Raw genomic sequence first — 20,551 nt, 5'->3', positions numbered from 1 at the left:
TTTCTTTTTTTTGTCTACTTCTCTAGTTGTTGTTAATCATCAAATACGGAAATAAATAAAAAGCTTGTACACAGTATAGGTCTATCTACAGTATCTCATATAGTAGAACTGTGCCTCAATTCAACCAGATGTTCCCAGATAAACTTTAAAAAATACATGAGGAATTAATAGCTCAAGCCCTATTTTTGCGAGTAATTGTCCAGACAAGACAGACAGACAGACAGACAGACAGACAGACCGACCGCCCCAGGCCAGGACACTGTGTCTGGGCAGGGCCACTGGGGAACTTCCCTTTGTGGGCAGCTGACTGTGGGAAAAGACAGTCAAAGTGTGTGTGTGTGTGTGTGTGTGTGTGTGTGTGTGTGTGTGTGTGTGTGTGTGTGTGTGTGTGTGTGTGTGTGTGTGTGTGTGTGTGTGTGTGTGTGTGATGTGCATGAGTTGAGTCTATGACACCGCTTCATTCTTTTGGCCTATGGTCTGACCGACGGAACCATCGAGCATGGAAAACAGAAGGTGACTGACTACTGTACACACACGCGCACACACACACACACACACACACACACACACACACACACACACACACACACACACACACACACACACACAGTAAACAATCCACAAGTCACCGGCCTCTGTGAAGTTTATAGTGTACAGACATGTGGATATGCATATGCACACGCACGCACGCCACACACACACACACACACACACACACACACACACACACACAGAGCCGGATTTACCTTGCTGAGGGCCCCCGGGCTGGAGCAAATTTGAGGGCCCCCCTTGGGGCGCGCGGCGAAGCCGCGTGCCCCGTCATTTGGCCGAGCGGCGCAGCCGCGAGGCCGAAAAAAAATTGGGCTATTTTGTTTTCATTTTGGGGTACCCAGGCCCCTAAAAAGAGAGGCAGGCAGGCAGAAGCTCTCAATGGTTTAACCATAATACAACTAAATACAATAACAATACACACATTTCACTTGAATTGGATTTCACTTTACAATTTTATAATTCAAATTTTTTTGGGGCCCCCCTAGTCGGGGGCCCCCGGGCTTCAGCCCACCCTAGCCCAACGGTAAGTCCGGCTCTGCACACACACACACACACACACACACACACACACACACACACACACACGCCATGCATGTGATGAGGCCCAATGGCAAAGTCAAAACAACTATTTTGCCATTGAATGCTTATTGGTGGTGGTGGTGGTGGTGGGGGGAGCTTTTAATTCGATTTTGAGTCAATTCTATAACTCTGAGAGCGTACAAATGGACCCAAATGGAGCCCCCCACTTTGACAACCACTTTACAACATTAACCCAGTTAGGACTGAGGCCCATTCTATAAAGAATGTCTTCTAAATGACGACAGTTTTCAGAAAAACCTCTGTTTCTATATCAGTGTTTCTCAAAGGTTTTCATGTCAAGGACCCCAAAATCTACATGTATCTGAAAATATGTTGTTCCAGGCCACCCCCCCCCCCCCCCCAGAAGCAAAGATTTGAGTTAAACAAGCCCAAATTGATTAAATTAATTAATTACCAGCTGCATTATTATTATCTGTGGGTCTGCTGCTGACGTTATGCCACTTTTTAGCTGCGCTCGGCTGTTATGCACAAATTAGTGACCCTAAAGAATTCTGAGGCAACATGGCTGGAGAGGAGGCAGCCAATCAGAACTGCTCGTCTAGCCATGCCGTGCAGACGATGGGATGTTATGGGTTGTTGCCAGTGGTGGCAACTGTCGTGACAGAAATAAGCTATAAAGCAGCCTCCAAAAACCAAACCAGGCAAGCAACTGTGAATTAATCCACGTTAGGCTGGAAATATGCAGACTTGGCAACACTCAGCAGAAAGACTAGCGGTGTCTGTCTACCGGTCGCAAGTTTCCCAGGTAAACACTAACCTGCCGCTTCTACGAAGCAGCTGGTAAAAACGTTCGCTCTGAAAGAACATATATTCAAAGATTTGCGCCACATTTTCACGATTTATGAGCTTGTAGATCTGCTATTTTTCAATAGCTAAAGTATAACATACATAAGGCTTAAAACACCAAAAGGGGTTCCCGATGTACTGAATGGCTTAAAACGCCGTTTGAACATAAGAAAACATAATTTTTTTTATTTTTTTTGAACAGATATAATGGCCGTTCTGGGCATTCCATTACAAACAGGCCCACCCACCGGGCCATAATTATTAGAAGATGACCATTGTGCACTTGTAAACAACATCGCTGTTGTTACACCCATCGTTTATGTGGGCACTTCTGGGCAACCGACCGGCGGCGGCCACAGCGAAATGCACTCCTCTTTCATCCTCCACCCTCAGCTCTGCGGTAATCTGCATTTTGGATCCATGATGATTCATGACGCACCCATCATTCAGAACCCACTGCTTTGGGCCCGGGGGGGGGGGGGGGGGGGGGGCAATAGAGCACCGAAGTCTGACGTCAATATCGGTAGAGGGCGCTAAGTCCACGGGTTCATGTACTTTTTATTTGCATTGTAATCCCCATAGGGGGGATTTTAGATCGCCTCATATAAGAACTGTGTTTGAAAAATTTCATCCCGGCCGCTTCACTCATATGGATATGAAGAATCAACTGAGAGAGAGAGATAAAACGCTATAATGTTACTGCTGCTGAATTAGTTAGATTTCCACTCAGTCAAATATGACTGAGTGACTGTCGTAAACGATACAGAGACACCTCCCTGGCAATATAGCCGAGACAGTTTGTTTATTTTTGGACCACAATGCTTATATGAGACGATTTATATATGTTATTCTCCATAGAGAAATGACCTCCGTAAACCAGGGGAATCGAGGGGATGAGCGAGTGACGTCAGGACCATCTAAAGCAGGGGTGGGCAACAGAGACGAAATGCATGTTTAAATGCCATGAATGCATAACTAAATTCAGGATATGTGCGCTGTGTGGTGCAGTGAATGTAGACAGACACTAGTCCTGTCCGCCTCGGCAGGTTCTGTGTTCTGTCTCTGGGTCCGGCGGCAGGTTTCAACGGCAGGCTGGCATCGCTGTTGCCAGCCAGGGTGTTCTTGCTGGTGGTGGTTTCATATCGTGATCAAGTAGCCTAAGCAGAGTACAGTACTGTAAGCATTTGAATCTGATCTGATCTGCATGTGTACAAGAGGCACCCCCCACCCGTGAGAGTGAGGAAAAAAGAGGTGTTAAGGTGCCAGACTTGGATGGTTAGAGCGGCGCGACTACATACAAAGTCAATGCAAAGACGAGAATTGCGCGAACGGGCGCGGCGCGACCTGGTGTGGTACAAACGGGACGAACCGAGGCGAATATATATATATATCCAGGTCCAATTCCTCATGGGGGCCGAGGCCCCGTGCCCCCCACGGACACTACGTCACTGGTGGGCAACATTGATGGAGAGGGCCACTATATTTTTGCCACAATGCATATTACTGTATAGGAAAAAACCTCTTATCCCTGTATTATCTTTTTTTTGTAAATGAATACCCTACTTGTTTTGAGCTTGTATAGATCTGCTATTTTTGCTATTTTTGAATTGGACAAATTGTACAAATGGAACCAAATGGACCCTGAGGGGTGCATTTGGTTCCATTTGTACACTCTCAAAGTTACACTATAGAGTTTTACTAAATAAACTGGGGGTCCCAGAGATATAAATGCCATTAAATGGGGCTCCGTAGACTAATATGCATGTCAAACTGGGTGTCCTTGAAATTAAACGGGTTGAGAATCACTGCTAGAGCTGTAGAAATCTTCTCTTATGAAGGGGTCCATGGCATATCTTTTCAAATGGAGGTCCGCGGGGCTAATTAGTGTCAATTTGGGGGTCCTTGACATGAAACCGTTTGGGAAGCACTGCTCTAAAGCAGCAGGTTCTCACCTCTTCATGTTGGTTTCTGATTGTGACCTTGTAGAGCAGCCCAAAGTAGAAGGTGGGGTCCCTTCACCCCACCACCACTTTGAGAACCACCTATTCAAACCACGATTTAACCCATTTTGGACTGAGGTCGATTAAAAAAAAGGCTTCTAAATCCTAACATTTTTCTGAAAAACATGTTTCTATGTCAGTGGTGCTCAACTTTTTTCATTTCAAGGACCCCCAGAATTATCTCTATTGGACCGCGGACCCCCATCTCAAAATATGTAGTTCCAGGGACCCCCCTATGAAGCCAATATTTTAGTTAAAAATGTTCTCTCTGAAATATATATTCAAAGATTTGCGCCACATTTTCACGACTTTTCAAAAATAGCAGACCTACAAGCTCGTAGCGCGCCACTCGGTGGCGCGCTATGAGCTTGTAGATCTGCTATTTTTCAATAGCTAAAGTAGACTGTAGAACAGAATGCTTGAAACACCATAAGGGATTCCCGCCCAAAATGGGTTAACCACATGAACGTTAGGCCCCCTAGATTCTGGGCACGTCATAAAAGCCCAAAACTGGCAAACATTCTGCAAAGATATAACGCTGAAACGTTTGCTTATTTACAACACGTCATGATGACGCGTTGGTGAGTTTCCAGAGATATCTATTTACGCTATTCCACGGGCAATGAAGTACGAACGGACTTCGCTTCCCGGACGCGCCGTGTTGACACACACACACACACACAAACACGCACGCACGCACACACACACACACACGCGCACACACACACACACGCCCCTAGAGTCAACACGGAGGCCCTGGGCCCGAACCGCACGCAAACATCCCGGGACCTCCCGTCCAAGACATCCTGCACCAGCGCGCGGCCTGAGTCACACCTGGAATATATAGAGCTGTCACGTACTTGGGATGAGAAACCATTAACCAAACAGACACATTTATTTTTTTAATCCCACGATTTTGTAACCCATTTTTCACCCCTGTGTCAATTATCTAATGTGATCCTGGGCTCTCTACACACCCTCCGCCAACCTAGTCCCCATATATGGGGGACATGGGGAGAGCAACGGACTTTAACTCATGCTTCCCTCATGCCTGAGTGTCCAAGTTGCTCCTTTACACCTGACAGGGAGGAGTTTCCCTGGTTGGACGTAGCGCGTGGAAGGAACACGTTATTCCAACCAGTTCCTTTCCCCTCCATCAGGCGCCCCCGGCTGGCCAGGGGGAGGCAGACACATGGCTTTACTATCCCTCTCAGGATGTGTGTGTGTGTGTGTGTGTGTGTGTGTGTGTGCGTGCGTGCGTGCGTGCGTGCGTGCGTGCGTGCGTGCGTGCGTGCGTGCGTGCGTGCGTGCGTGTCAGTGTGAGAGAAAGAGAAAAAGACAGAAAGGTCATAGTACTGTTTTCTCCATTCTTTCTTGTTTAAAATGAGTCTCTTTCTCACACAGTGTGTGTGAGAGAGACTCATTTTAGAGAGAGAGAGAGAGAGAGAGAGAGAGAGAGAGAGAGAGAGAGAAGCTGTGGAGCCAAAGCAGAGAGGGGCAGAGTGTTGTGTGTGTTTACTCTCATGGGTACGAGGCATATGTTAGAAAAGGAAAGGGCCAAGACTTTTTTATTGCATTTGTACTCTGAGCACACCCTGAACTGACAGCCAGATGGTCCCCTGGGGGAGAGCGTGCACGTGTGCGCTGCGTGTGTGTGTGTGTGTGTGTGTGTGTGTGTGTGTGTGTGTGTGTGTGTGTGTGTGTGTGTGTGTGTGTGTGTGTGTGTGTGTGTGTGTGTGTGTGTGCGCGCGACTGTGCGCTTGCGTGAGTGCATGTATGAGTGCAGTTGAGTGCAGTTGTCCAAATGTGTCATATCTGTGTGACTGTGTGTGTGTGTGTGTGTGTGTGTGTGTGTGTGTGTGTGTGTGTGTGTGTGTGTGTGTGTGTGTGTGTGTGTGTGTGTGTGTGTGTGTGCGCGCGACTGTGCGCTTGCGTGAGTGCATGTATGAGTGCAGTTGAGTGCAGTTGGCCAAATGTGTCATATCTGTGTGACTGTGTGTGTGTGTGTGTGTGTGTGTTCATAATTAATGCGAGCCCAGGCACCAGTGTCAGTAGGCCAATCGCTGCATACTGTATGCGGACTAATATGTGTGGTGTGCGTGCGTGCGTGCGTGCGTGCGTGCGTGTGTGCGTGCGTGCGTGCGTGTGTCCAAGCATTACACCGGAGCAGAGTGGGAAAACCCCAGCAGCATTCCTGCAATTCCTCGCGGCACCACCCCTCAAAGAGAGAGAGAGAGAGAGAGAGAGAGAAGAGGGGAGTGGAATGGAAGGACAGACGGACGGAGGGATGGATGGAAGGATGGAAAGAGAGAGAGAGAGAGAGAGAGAGAGAGAGAGAGGAAGGCTGCTATGCTCTGCTCTGCTCGGTGGTGTGACATATTCCGCGGTTTGCCATTCAATCCTCTCATTTCTCGACACAATCTGCCTGCTCCACTTTCTCCATCTCTCTCTCTCTCTCTCCCCCCCCCCCCCCACACACACACACACACACACACACACTGTGGCCCATGTTATCTCTCTCTCTCTCTCTCTCTCTCTGTGTGTGTGCCACGTTGTGCTTAAGGCCGGCCAGCGGTGGAATGCTGAACCTGGCAGCTTTTCTTTTTAAACGTTTTTTAGGCAAATTGCATTTGGAGTTTAAATAAATGATAAAGATGCTTTTTCTTATTGTCTTTTGTTTATGTGTGTTTACACCGAGGCGAGAGTCCCACCAGTGCAGTGCACTTTGGAAATGAAGTGTTTTTTAAGTCAGCGATATCCTCCTCTGGACGTTGGTGTTGCTACGAGACACTTTGTTGTTTTTGAATCCTCATCGAAGTCCAAATCCAAATAAAAGAGTGGACGGCTGCAGTGCAGTGATCTGCTGGTCTATTATGGACACGCGCACTAAAGTACAGCAGCAATGTTTATCCTGGTTTCTGCATATAATAATAATAATAATAATAATAATAATAATAATAATAATAATAATAATAATAATAATAATAATAATAATAATAATAATAATAATAATAATAATAATAAGATCTGATCTTCAAGGAACCTGGATGTGAAAGCTGTCAATATGTGTCTCCCTTGTGTATTACTATCATTACTGTGCTTTCCTATCTCTCTCTCTCTCTCTCTCTCTCTCTCTCTCTCTCTCAATGACAAGCTGATGTCTCCATCTCTCTCAATGGGATGTCACGCCCGTCGCCCACATGATGACAGCCCTCCACAGGGGTCCATTTGGTGCCCTTTTGCACACACACTCTCAGAGCTACGGCGGTGACGCTGTGGATGTGACAGTGGGACTGACTGAGAGAGGGCCGCCCCGGGCCCTGTGTGGCTGCAACATCCTCCAATGGTGTGCTGACTATAATAACTATAAGACAGTATTTGAATGTAATACCAGACGGACTATGAAACAGGAGCATTTGCACAGTCGCAGGTAAACAATAACAGTGTGTGTGTGTGTGTGTGTGTGTGTGTGTGTGTGTGTGTGTGTGTGTGTGTGTGTGTGTGTGTGTGTGTGTGTGTAATGCAATGCAATGCAATAATGCATGCAGGGCAGAATTACGACGATATCCACTCATAATCAAAATAAAAAAGAGAGCACTTCAATTCTACAACCCACATCTATGAAAGAAAGTGACCCAGATGCACTCCATAACAAAGGCACACACACACACACACACACACACACACACACACACACACACACACACACACACACACACACACACACACACACAGCGATACTCTAGAGAGATGCCCCTTCAGCCAGCTGGCACTGGAACTCTGCGCACAAACACAAACAGAACCACCAGATAGAAAACTAAGCCAAATTATAAAACAGCAAAAAGGAAAACTATCTGACACATTGGACAGAAGCAACACAAAGGCAGAGTAAACTAGAATGCTATCTGGCCTTAAACAGAGAGAGAATACACCGTGGCAGAATACCTGAGCACCGGGACCGATCCAAAACAAAGACAAATCTTCACTACAGACTCTGTGATCTTGCGATGGAGAAAGGCCGTCATATAGGCAGACCTGTATCCCGAGAGAAGACAGACTTTGCACCCACTGCACACAAAACGAAGTGGAAACCGAGCTACACTTCCTAACCATCCTCTCCACTGTACCAAGACATCAGAGACACATACTGTCCACTGTACCAAGACATCAGAGACACATATACTTCCCACAGATTACAATCACACACGGAGATTTTGAAGACATGACTAATGACAAAAAAAACTCCCATATCTGCTGGCCGAAGTACGACAATGTAGCAGCAACACATGTAGCAGCAAGATTTGTGAGCTGCTGTGACAGGAGAAGGATATTAAATGGAACACAACCACCCTAAAGACTAAGCATATGGTGTGTATTCCTGCACCCGCCACATCGAGTGCTCTCGGTACATATGGAAAAAAAAGACTCTGACTCTGACGTACATACATTTTGTTTTGATTGTATTGCTGTATTGTTGTATTGTGCACCTTTTGTTTTGGCAATGTAAACATATGTTTTCTCATGCCAATAAAGCCCTTTGAATTAAAGAAAATAAATAAATAAATACATAAATAAATAAATAAATGTGCTCATTGATAGTGGTGGTGACGACACTGGGGGGGGGGGGGGGGGGGCAGTAAAAATGAGGAACAAATTAAGTCCCCTCTTTTTGGACTATTCAAAATTAGCATCTATACTTTCCAACCAATGTTGAAAATAAATCATTGTATTAGTCCACAGCTAATTGGGTCCACAGCCAAAAACATAGCATAGGTCATAGGCTATCAATGGGGGGGGGGGGGGGTCCATGACGACATTGAAAATGTTTGAGAAGTGACTATAGGGTAAATAAAGACTATAAACAGGTACGTCACGCGGAAGAAAACAGCCGCCCTGACAGCCTGCCAGTGCCAGCCAGCCCCAACAAGACAAGAGTGAGCTTGTAGATCTGCTATTCTTATAGATTCTTCTCCCGAATAAAACGGAACATCATTGTTTTTGTGTTTTTTATACTCACCTACATCTGCGTTGCAGAAAGCCTGTTGCGGATGCACGGGGGCGCAGCTGCACGCTTCCGTCAGCTCATCCACCCTCCACAGGAGCAACAGCACCAGCGTGCACAGCGTGTGCACCGAAAAGAAGCCCATCTTTATATAAATGTGTGTGTGTGTCCCGTTCCTGGATTATTAGAATCTCTCTCTGGTTGAAAAATGGATTTAAAAAATAAATGCGTCGCAGTAGCACTCTCTCTCTCGCTCTCTCTCTGGGTCCAAGTAGTGTGTGTGTGTTGGATGTCTCTCTATCTCTCTCTCTCCGGTTATGGCAGTTATAAGAATGTCAACAATCTTAACGGCTGCCTTTTTAGAAGAGCTGATCTCTGCAGCTGCTGTTCCGTTTAATGATCGGCTGATGTTTACACAGCCAGCCAACACTGCAGGAATAAATAAAAAAACTGAGCTATTATAATTTTGTAGGACGAAATTGGAAATGACGTATATACGTCGTCTAGCTGTACCTTAAAAAAAAGAAGATGCGACGAAATGTAATGACGTAGTTCTTGTTGCCGTTTTGTAAAGCCCCGTTCCTCCAGCGGTGTGGCTGTCCTGTCTGTCTGGAAGTATAACGGGACCGCCTGTTGTTATTTTCTGGGACCCAGAGAGAGGCGGTTTTATAATAAAGCTGCTCCCCCGTCCCGACTGACTGACTGACTCGTGACTCCTCCCATTACCAGTCCTACTGCGTGCGTGTGTGTCACCGTGTGTCTGTGTGTGTGTTGGAGAGGACTCGGCCGGCAGGAGGCGCTAAAAACACCCCCAGTTGGTCTGGTCATTATAAGCAGGACAGCGGTTCTCTCAACCTCTTGAGGCTGGAAGGATCACATTTGAACTGTTTATAGGCCGTGTTGGGACCCCAGAAAAAGTGCCTCGAAAATGAATTTCGTTCCCGCGTCATGGGCATTACTCATTCGATGCATTTTTGCATAGATAATACCCTTCTGGACTTTGGGTTAAAAGTTCTACTCATAATATCCTGCAGTATTTTGTCACAAGCCAGAAATGTAAATAAGTATATAACCAAAAAACGAAAATCTTGTGCTGCTGTTTTTGCTTGTAAAATCTGTCATATTGATTTTGGCAACACAAAATCTTTCTCAAATGTCATAAATACATATACCTAACATCTGAAACAAGTATTGGTTCCTTAGTTTACTATTATGTGAATCTAGATCATGAAATGTATCAAATGTGTTAAAGAGAACGCTTCAACTAAAGTGATTGGCACCTAGCACAATGAAACATTCACAGTACATTTAGCCAAAAGCTTATGTTTCAGTATACAAAGTGTCACAGCATCTGACATTTGTCCCAGATGTAGCCCAGGGCATGCTCTAATGATCAAGCTAGTGCGCCAGAGCATGTGACCTTCGGGGTCACCATGGTGGCCAAATCAAATATGGCTGCCACCTAAAACGGATTTGAACCAGATGAGCTACAAAGGCAAACTTGTTGTCTAGTTCATGTTATTTGACCATTACAAACACGTTGGAATACTTATCATTACAATTGGGTGTGTCTGGAACCCTAATTTTCATATTTCCAAGAAAACGAGTTATAACTTTTGACACGTTTGGCAAACTTGGAGTCGATTTTATGTTTTTTTTTTATCATTGGAATTGGAACATTGGAATGTTCCAATTCATGATTAAATCTATCTAGAACACTCGGGTTTGCCATTATGGCGTACAGCTTCCTCGCTGTATGCACCTAAACCACCCACTCCAGTGAAGTCCCCACGACGGAGCCTGCCTTCCTCACCAGCCATTTGCAGCATCCTGTTGCATACACTAAAAGATCTCGAGAAGAACACAGTGCATCAGAGTAGTCAGACCAGTCCAACGGCCTGTTTAGGTGCACAAGGAAACTAGAAACTTGTAGTTGTCTACATTCTCCACTACCTCTGCATTTATGTTGGAAGTACCCTATATTGGTCGTGTCATATAGTCCACCACCATCTCCTTGGTCTCGTTAGCATTGAGCCAGAGGCGGTTTGCCTTGCTCCAGTGCACAACCTCCTTAAAAACACATCTATATGCCAAGTGTTTTTCCTAATATTGTTTTTAACTGTTTTATTGACCTGCTATTTTCTTCATATTTTATTGTTTCTGATGTTTTGTTGTTTTGATGTTTTTATGATTCCTGTTTTATAACCTGTCTGTAAAGCCCTTTGTAACTATATGTTTGGAAAGGTGCTATACAAATAAAATTCATTCATTAACCATGCGTGCTCAACAGTGTTGTGACCTGAGATGGAAGGATGCAGCTGACCACTGCAATGTCATCTGAAAAGTTCTTGTAGTTGAAGCGGTAGTCAGGTGTTTATAGGGTGAGCAGGAAGGGTGACAGAACTGTGCCCTAGGGAGGGCCCGTGATGTTCACCAGCACCTCCGAACAGACAACCCTGCAGTCTCACATACTGCGGTCTGCCCAAGAGATAGTCTGAGATCCATGCCATCAAACCATGGTCCACACCCATCAACGCAAACTACTGCAAGCAGTTGTGACTGGATAGTTTTGAAGACACTTGAGAAGTAAAAAAAAATAGCATGATTTTAACTGTGTTGCCCAGGGTGTCAAGGTGTGTGAATACCTTGTTTAGCATGTAGATCAAACCCAATGTTCACCTGGTATGCAAACTTTGGGGGGTCGAGGTAGTCACTCACCATCGGTCACAGTGCAGGAACATTTCCACAGTTCCTCCCTGTCTTCAGGGAGAGGCATATCGTTTGGATCAGCTGTTCTGGATCTCCATATATGCCTATTGCCTATACTATATTATACTATGCATTTATATAGTATAGTATAGTATAATATAGTATAGCTATATACTATACTATATTATACTATAGTATAGTATAGTATAGTATAGTATAGTATAGTATAGTATAGTATAGTATAGTATAGCTATATATATACTATAGTATACTATACTATACTATACTATACTATACTATACTATACGCCAATACCTATGTATGGGCGTACATACTGTAGGTAGTTTCAGCAGCTATGGGACTGTTTTCTTCTTGCCCTCACATGAAATGCAGTTTTGCACTTTTTGGACAGAAAGGCCACTGTGCCCTCCACCGATATTGCCAAGAGAAAATCTCATAGACAAGATTTTTCCTTCCGGTGAAACAAATCCCTTTCTGGCCAAAAGGTGCATTTTATAAATGTGGTGGGGGGCTCAGAGTGCATCCACTATAAGGAAAGTAGGCTTTCTAATAACACAAGCCGCCTTTGTATTGGTGAGTAGGTAAAACGTTCCTTATATTTCCGCAACAGAGGAAAGGCTGGTCTGCATTTCATGTGAGGGCAGGAAGAGAACAGTCCCCATATCTATACTATACTATACTATACTATACTATACTATACTATACTATACTTACGTCAATACCTACTGTACAGTACAAGGTCAAGGTCAAGGTAAACTTTATTGTCCACAAGGGAAATTTGTCTTGGGCTTTCACCCCAGCTACAGCCACACATAAATGACAAACAAGTACAGTAACCACCTACAATATACTGTAGGTGGTTCTGGACAACTACCTATCCAAACAACTCAACACTGGACATATAAATGTCCCTGCGGTCAGCAGCAACGCGTATGCCGAGTTTGAAGTTGGTCGGTTGGACGATTCTCGAGATACGTTAACTAGATGGACATTGTGTATGCACGTACAGAGATTTTGTGCATTTAATACTTTAATTTAATACTTAATACTTAATCTGTATCAATAGGAATGTGTATATTAGAGTGTTCTAGATAGATGTAATCATACGCCAGAGCATTTAAATGTGTTTCTAATGCCGCCATCTTGTAAAGATGCAAATTGTGGTTCCAGCCACACCCAATCATAATGAACGTGTTTGTAATGGTCAAAAACATGACATAGACACAAAGTTTGCATTTGTAGCTCATCTGGTTCAAATGTTATGCCAAAACCCTTTTAGCCCACCCAAACGTGCGTCCTGCCCACCCAATGTGGGTTTGACACCCCACCCGCGCCGGCGGAGTCGCCCCCCCTTACAATTCTGTCTTCCCACCTGAGTGGGGCTGGCTAAATCCGGCCCTGTATGTAAAGCGCCTTGGATAAAGGCGCTATATAAATGCACCATTTACTACTTTAAACTCACCCTATGTCAAAAGGCCTATTTATTTTGGGTGACGAGAGGTGACCACCGAAACGGTAGTGAGCGGTGACCACCGCGGCGTGACATCATGTTTTTGGTGGTCACCTCTTCACCGAAAACTGGACTATGAATAGGAGATGCCATGCAGCCACCCGGCCATACAGGTTCACAAACATTTTAATTTTACAGGACCTCAAATGGAACCACTTAGTACACTCTCTCTCATAAGAGTCACAGACCTGTAGGGGTCCTTTCAGAACCTCCTCGGGGGAACCCTGAGGGGTCCCTCATGGCGGCTGGACCCCACTTTGTGAAGCACTCCACTGCCAGTGGTTTTTATTATCCCTTTTTTTCTTATCCTAAAGGCATTCCTTAAGCTTAAAACATTCACTCTAGAGCAGTGGTGGGTTAACCTGACTCCGCCAGATGGGGCAGCAGAGAGTACACTGGGTTCCCCCCTCCTGCTCCCATCTGGGAACTCTCAGGCAGACTTGATGCCCGGCCACAAAACGGCCTGGCCAATCAGCAGCTTCTAGCAGCAGCTTCTAGCTTCTAGCTGCTGCTGATTGGCCAGGCCGTTTTGTGGCCGGGCATCAAGTCTGCCTGAGAGTTCCCAGATAGGAGCAGGAGGGGGGAACCCAGTGTACTCTCTGCTGCCCCATCTGGCGGATTCAGGTTAGTGGTGGGTAACTGGCAGCCCGCATGTTAATATCAGAATACTGATATAGTATTGATTTCAGCTGTTACAATTCCAAACCCGCTTTAATTACTTCATGACTAGTATTAAATGACCAGTACTTAATGACTAGTATTAAAATGTCAGTCTTTTTGTGTCCAATGTAGTTACAGTATGTTAACAGTTTATAAAGTTAACATAACTATAACTAAATGCTTTTGAAATTCAATAAAAAAGGTTATACTTTTCAGGATTCCACTTGTGTTAAATGACCAAAAATGATTTAGGTTTTCAAATTCAAATATAGCAAAAATAGCCGATCTACAAGCTCAAAACGCGTCGCATTGCGACGCGTTTCGAGCTTGTAGATCGTCTATTTTTGCTACGACAGTAATATGCTCTCTGCAGTGAGTGTGGAAATATATTGGCCCTCTCCATCGTCAAAGTTGCCCACCCTTGAGTATAAACTTGACTGAAATGGGAATTTTGTGTTATTCTATTCCAGTAGGCTATTATAACGATCATCTTATTATTGTTAGCACAGTCTTTGTGAAACATACTGTACCGTCTGTACATGCCACAACATTTCACTGCTTTTACCCAGAATAAAACCCTCTTGAATCTTCTCCAAAAAATGTGTTTGGCTGCAGTGTTGATTTCGCCGACTAAAACTTGGACGAAAAAGAAGTGGATCTTTTTTCACTGACGAAAACTAAATGGATACTAAATGAAAACTAAGGTACGATGACTAAAACTAAACAAATAAAAACTAGACTAAAATGTTATAAAGGGACTAGTGGACAAGAGATCCAGTACAATTCATTTTACACTTGGTTGCAGATCTGCTATTTTCAGCAAGTGTAAAATCAGTCATTACGACGGCATCAAGGCCCGCCAAAATACATTTGTCAACTAAATCAACTGCAGATTTAGTCGACTAAAATCTCACAATATTTAGTCGACTAAAACTAGACTAACACCAAAACACTCCAGGTGACTAAAACTAAATGAAAATGATTCAAGAGACTATGACTAAAAACTAAAATCTAAATGTGCTGCCAAAAACAACACTGCTTGAATCTTCTCCAAAAATGTGTGTCTGGCCGTTTTGTGATCAGGCCACATTTAATTACAGGCAGAATAATGCAGCAACTGGCAAAAAGTAAAGCTCAAAGTTTATTCCAGCATAATTCATAACATTGTGTATATTATTGTAGAACGTCATCACAGCATCATGTTCTAACTTGTCAAACCTTGGGAGGCCATTCGATCTCGTGCAAGCCTCCATTCTGCCTGAAGAGGGCAGTATCTCTCCATCTTTCTCCAGCCTAAAGAAGGCTATTTACAGTATGTCACAAATTCCTTCTTAAGACTTCGAAATGAATGATTCACCAGATGAGTGGTTCTCAAACGTATTTAGTTTTATTTTAAGGACCCCCACTTTGGTATTTTTTTAGACCACGGACCCCAACAACTCATAACTTATAGTATACAAATGGGCCCATGTTTTGGCTCCATTTGTACGCTGTCAAAGGTACAGAGTATAGACCTAGATTAGGGGTCCACTTGGTTCCTAACTATTATGCGGGGGCCCCTTAGAACCTCCTCAAGGACCCCCACTTTGAGAACTATGTATGTTACATAAAACAATGCTTCAACAACCATAATTGTCTCCACCAGGCCGAAGGCATGGGGAGAGAGTATGTTTTGCACTCCGTCCGTCCGTGTGTCCTTCCGTCCGTCCTTCCGTCCGTCCGTTATCAGCTAATCTCCGGCACCGTTGGCCCGATCAATGCCAAACTTTGCACACACACTCCCTGGATGCCAACGATGAACCTCTGCCCCACATTTTCCAGAACGACCTGTTATAGCGCCACCATGAGGCAGCTTTTCACATTTTTTACCTAAAACTGCACCGATCTGCGTGATACGTTGCATGCACACTCCCTAGAGGCCAAGGACAAACCTTTGACCTGCATTTTCCGCATCTGCCTTTTATAGCGCCACCAGGAGGCCAACTTTTGTAAAACACATTTTTTTATATTACTCCTCCAGATTCTGTCCAAAAATCTCACAAATCGTTACACAGTATCTCTATGGTCATGTGCTCAAGTCGGATCTGTCCGATATTTCATATTCCATCCTAATTGGCTATAATTGGCTTTCACAGTTTGCAAGATTGCCCCGTTTTGAACAAAAGCCTCAAATCATGAACGCAGCATGCAATTTACGTGAAATCTTTCACACATTTTCTTACTAGGCTGAGGAATATATCCCACCCTTTTCACATTGGCCTGTTATAGCGCCACCAACAGGTTGATTTTTGCAAAACACATTTTTGGAACAAAATGCCTCAAAAACATGTTTATATTAATCCTAAACATTTTGCCAAACATCTCACACAGTCCTATCCTCCTGGTGGAGACCTGTGCCCAGAAGGGCACTTTTTCTAGTTATGTCTTGTTTCACAGTAAACTCATGATCTGTTGAAACGGGAAAAACTGAAGCAGCAACTGGCCCCGTCACTTTAAAGAATAAACAGTAAAGACTGCAACAGCAACGGGCCCTGTGGCCCCGTCACTTAATAAGGCACTGGTTTGTAAAAAGGAGACTACGTTTCAAAGGAAACGGAAACATCAATGAGCATAGTTTAAGAATCACAGAAAAAGGGCCATGTCCACACAAAGTATGTTGTTATTTTGGTTCAGCTACCAACGCCTGTCTTCCATTCATTTCTATGGTAAAGTGGAGATGGTGCGCTCCTCTTTCCAAAGACCAAAGCCAAATTCCAATATCCCAAAATCTCGGCCACTCGCCGCTCACTCCAGCATGGAGTTACGGTGAAATTGGTGACCTGCTGAAATATGTCACAATCGTTGACATCACATAATGGAGGAATGTCAGTGTCTGGAACAACATATTTTGAGATGGGGGACAGATAATTCTGGGGGTCCTTGACATGAAAAGTGTTGAGCACCACATAGAAACAGTCGCATCGGGTGGAAAACTTAATTGTATCTCCAAAAACATTTACTTTTCAGGATCAGATTTTCTTCGTCCTCTGAATAACTCGCCATTTATTTTTTTTAGTCCTATTTAGTAGCGATGCACGATTAATCGGTAGCATAATCGAAATTTGCCACATCGGTATCGGAACGGTCTCAAAATAATACAGTTTATTTCATCGGTTTTCACCACCAAAAAAATGTGAAAACAGACACTTGGAAGAGTGTATGCTATTTACTGATTGAATACTTTATCATCAGGCTTCAGGCCGAGCCCCTATATGGCCTATAGGGTTGTTTCCATTGGGGTCCTCTGTATAATATCGGAATCGGTATCGGCAGATATGACCCTGCAAATAATCGGATATCGGTCATAATTTCATAATCGTGCACCCCTACCATTTTAGTCATCTGAAAATGTTTAGCCTTAGTCTATTCACCAACGCACCGCCATTCCGACTTGCCCGCATTACTAAGGGCCGATTCATACTCCTATTTTAGAGCCGAATAAAAGTCGGTTCGGCGCTGTAGAGCCTACAATGTGACGTCATTTTAGGTTCGGGGGGGGCGGATACCGTCCTAAAGTCGGCTCTTCGGTGCTACTGAAAATTTCTGACGAGCCGAAATCATTTCGGCACCACAGCGCCGAAACAGCGGTAAAATAGGAGTATGAATCGGCCCTAACCCTGTCCCTAACCCTAACGGCACACGGAAGCCCCGGAGTCGGAATGGCGGTGCGTCTGAATGCCACTCTGTCCACGGTCACGAGCTCTAAATGCTTTTCAGCGGTTCCATATTTCAAATTCCACAAAATAGCAAAACCAATGCTGATCTATGAGCTCATAACGTGATGCGTTGTGAGCTCGTAGATCAGATATTTTCGCTACTTGCGCGTGATGCTCTTGCACGACGAAGTAGGGCATTTATTAATGTAAAAAGTAAAAACATAAAGAGTTTAAAATATGGAGATACAAAGGGTTCTGCCCCGAACAGCGACGAACACACTTGAATGACAGAGGGTTGAGGTTAAAGTTGACGACAGACCGTTGAATCCCACAACATGAGAAGAGTCAAGACTAACATGAACATTTTTGACAGGAGACAGTTGAGGACAGACCGTCGACATGATGAAGAGTCAAGACTAACATGAACATTTTTGAACAGGAACCACATTAACCCTTGCTTCCCTATTTTGGGCATGTCATCATCATTTTCACATTTTTAAAAAAAGAAAAAAAAAAGAAAAAAGAAAAGACAGAACAATATGAAAGAATGTTTCGAGGCATAGCAGGAGTCCTAGCCGGCTAGAAGAGTCTGTTTGTGTGTCTGTCTGTGTGTATTCAGAGCTAAACTACTCAAACGGCTGGACTGAATGCCAGCAGGCCCCACAGAAGCACCGCCACATGTCCTTCAACATCCACCCTGCTGGAAAACCCACACAATTGAGTGACTTTATTTTTTTTATTTTGAAACTTGCACCACAGTATGAGGGGTCTCCACAGAAGACAGCCATGCAACAAGGTTGTGTCCATCAAACCATGTGACTCCCATTGGAAATGCATTGAGGCGGCCATGACACACAGAAGACACAGGACACAAGTGTGTCTTAGGTGTGAATGAGGCCTAAGTAAGGGTGGAAACGAGGCTGGTGAAGTTGAGCTCAAACCAGGACGACTATACGGGATGTACCAGAACAGCAGCGACTCCACCGACGAGGAGTCGGCACCACGGAAACCCGTCCCGTACTGGGCTGAAGGTTCACAAGCTCCAGAACCAACTCCTCAACCCGTCCTGTCCTGGACCGAAAAGGTCCACAAGCTCCAGAACCAACTCCTCAAAGAATACTTCAACCCACCTGACCTGCATGCAATGTCTCCCAACCTAGCAGAGATATTTCACACCAACAAACCTCGCTTCTACAAGAGGACCAGCTCTGCTGTCTGGCACTCTCCGCCAATGAGAAAATAAGCAAGACCCTTTAAAAACAGTCTGGTACACTCCTCCTCATCATTTTACAGTTGGATCTTTGTTACAAGACCACACTTTCACTCCCAAACCAGACAGTTTGGCTTAGTTTCTTGGGACAAAATGTGACCAAACGTTTGGTGTGACTGGGGGGTGCAGTACTTAGTTTAGACAGTTTTTGGTTTAGACTAGTCATTGGTTAGACCAGTCTATCTGAAACCCTCACCCTAAACCTAACCTCCCACGGGGCAGCACACCTAAACCTAACCTTAACCCATGTCTAACCAATGACTAGTCCAAGTATGCACCCCGTGACGGGTGTGGGGGTAGGGGGGTCCCCTTCACGTCATTTAACTCCGACCGGTCACTTCCGCAAGCACTCCTGGAATGTGGGAAGTGACCACTCTCAACCCCAACACGTGAAAGGGTCACCAGGTTTCCCCGGGAAGGAGATACGATCTTTACTTGTCACCGTCATACTCCCTTCGTTCCCTGTTCTTCTCCTTGGGTATTTCTCATATACTTTAGATTGTTATCCTTTTAATATTTTACTTCATATTTTTACTTGAATAAAGATTTCTTCAAATAACTTTGGAGTGGCCCCGGAAATAATTCCCCGTTCATTTTCCCCCATAGGCTTTTCAAAAAGGTAAAGACGGTTATACACCGCCGACAAAGCCAACTCGGCTTGTGACAAATCATGACAACAAACACGTTTTGGGCTGATCAAATAATTAGAAAAAAATAAAACACTTTTGTTTTGTTATGCCTATGGGGGGAAATTAATGGGGAATTATCCTGGGCCACTCGGTAGTTCTGAAAGGGGGGCGGGACTGCGACGCTCTATGGAGCCACCATAGATATAAGAACCAAGACGCCTCATTGGTTCATTGGAGCGACCCGTATCACAGGCTGCCACTCAGTGACTACTGGCCAATCACGGGCAGCGCGTCTTTACCCCGGGACTTATCAATTGGCCCTCTGGAGCGGCCCCACCGAACGTCCACTTCCGTGACACGCGTGGGAAGCTTATGGAAGCCATTATTTACTCCCCCTCCCCCAATAACAGCCGATCGATCTAAAAAGTAGGACTTAATAATTGGTTAATGAATCAATGAATCATATAACCCCCACAACCTATAATATACAGTATGTCTATATAGAAAAAGGAAAAACAAATGTAACAATTTCACAATGTCTCCCAACAATTAAAAAGAAAGGAGCATTTACATGAGGTTTGGCATGCAAGAGGGCAGACATAAGGCTGATGGAGCAACAATCAGAGGCCTTTGTTGAAGTAGACTTGTTGGACACGCTCTCCGTACCGAGACACGATGGAGTCTCTTAACTCTGGCTCCAGACTAGACACCGCCATGGAGCTGTGGGTGGAGAGAGACATTAGAAGTTACTACGGTGAAAGCAATGCAAAAATGCCGCTCCTCTCCTTTCCATGCCGGAAGGCAGCATTCAGGAGAATTGCATTTTTTTCCCCCCAAAGTCTCCTGAACTTGAACGCAGCATTTTGCGTTGAACAAATGTTTAGAAATCCATGTCGTTACACACCCGCATCTCGACTAGCTAAAGAGTGCTGGGTTGCGGCCCCAAAATAGCTGATCTACAAGCTCACAACGCGTCGCGCTGCGACACGTCGTGAGCTTGTAGATCAGCTATTTGTGTCCAAAAGTGCCCTCTTACGGGATTTCAGCCCCTGCCTCTCTAACACGCTCTGCACGTGCCTGCATGTGAGGGAATCAAAGTATTCTGACAGTCAGACTA

At 44.7% G+C, this 20,551-nt stretch overlaps 2 protein-coding genes and 1 long non-coding RNA gene across 4 annotated transcripts in view; 1 reads left to right on the top strand and 2 right to left on the bottom strand.

Annotated features, from left to right (window-relative positions):
- timp2a (TIMP metallopeptidase inhibitor 2a) overlaps positions 1-9,553 on the bottom strand; it is a 47,572-nt gene extending 38,019 nt beyond the window's left edge. Inside the window, exon 1 of the mRNA XM_079532306.1 lies at positions 8,956-9,553. Coding sequence (XP_079388432.1) covers positions 8,956-9,085 — 130 coding nt within the window. The 5' untranslated portion in view covers positions 9,086-9,553. The remainder of the gene's footprint in view (positions 1-8,955) is intronic.
- A 5,404-nt stretch (positions 9,554-14,957) lies between these two features.
- sfxn2 (sideroflexin 2) overlaps positions 14,958-20,551 on the bottom strand; it is a 28,729-nt gene continuing 23,135 nt past the window's right edge. The window contains exons 12-13 of one of the 2 annotated variants that reach the window (XM_079532280.1): positions 20,006-20,154; positions 14,958-15,133 (exon numbers count right to left, since the gene is read on the bottom strand). In XM_079532280.1, the coding sequence (XP_079388406.1) occupies positions 20,055-20,154 (100 nt within the window). In that variant the 3' untranslated portion in view covers positions 14,958-15,133; positions 20,006-20,054. Of the gene's footprint in view, positions 15,134-18,092; positions 20,155-20,551 lie in introns of those variants that run through there. The other variant, XM_079532279.1, reaches the window with a different exon arrangement.
- LOC306919519 lies at positions 16,233-18,029 on the top strand. Its single transcript, XR_013789562.1, has 2 exons — positions 16,233-17,829; positions 17,881-18,029. It is a non-coding gene; the product is annotated as an uncharacterized lncRNA (long non-coding RNA).

Source organism: Electrona antarctica, assembly GCF_951216825.1.
Source record: "Electrona antarctica genome assembly, contig: scaffold_26, whole genome shotgun sequence".
In the NCBI taxonomy this organism is placed as follows: domain Eukaryota; kingdom Metazoa; phylum Chordata; class Actinopteri; order Myctophiformes; family Myctophidae; genus Electrona; species Electrona antarctica.
Note: the sequence above shows the minus strand (reverse complement) of the source record. Positions and strands in the feature narration are given on the sequence as shown.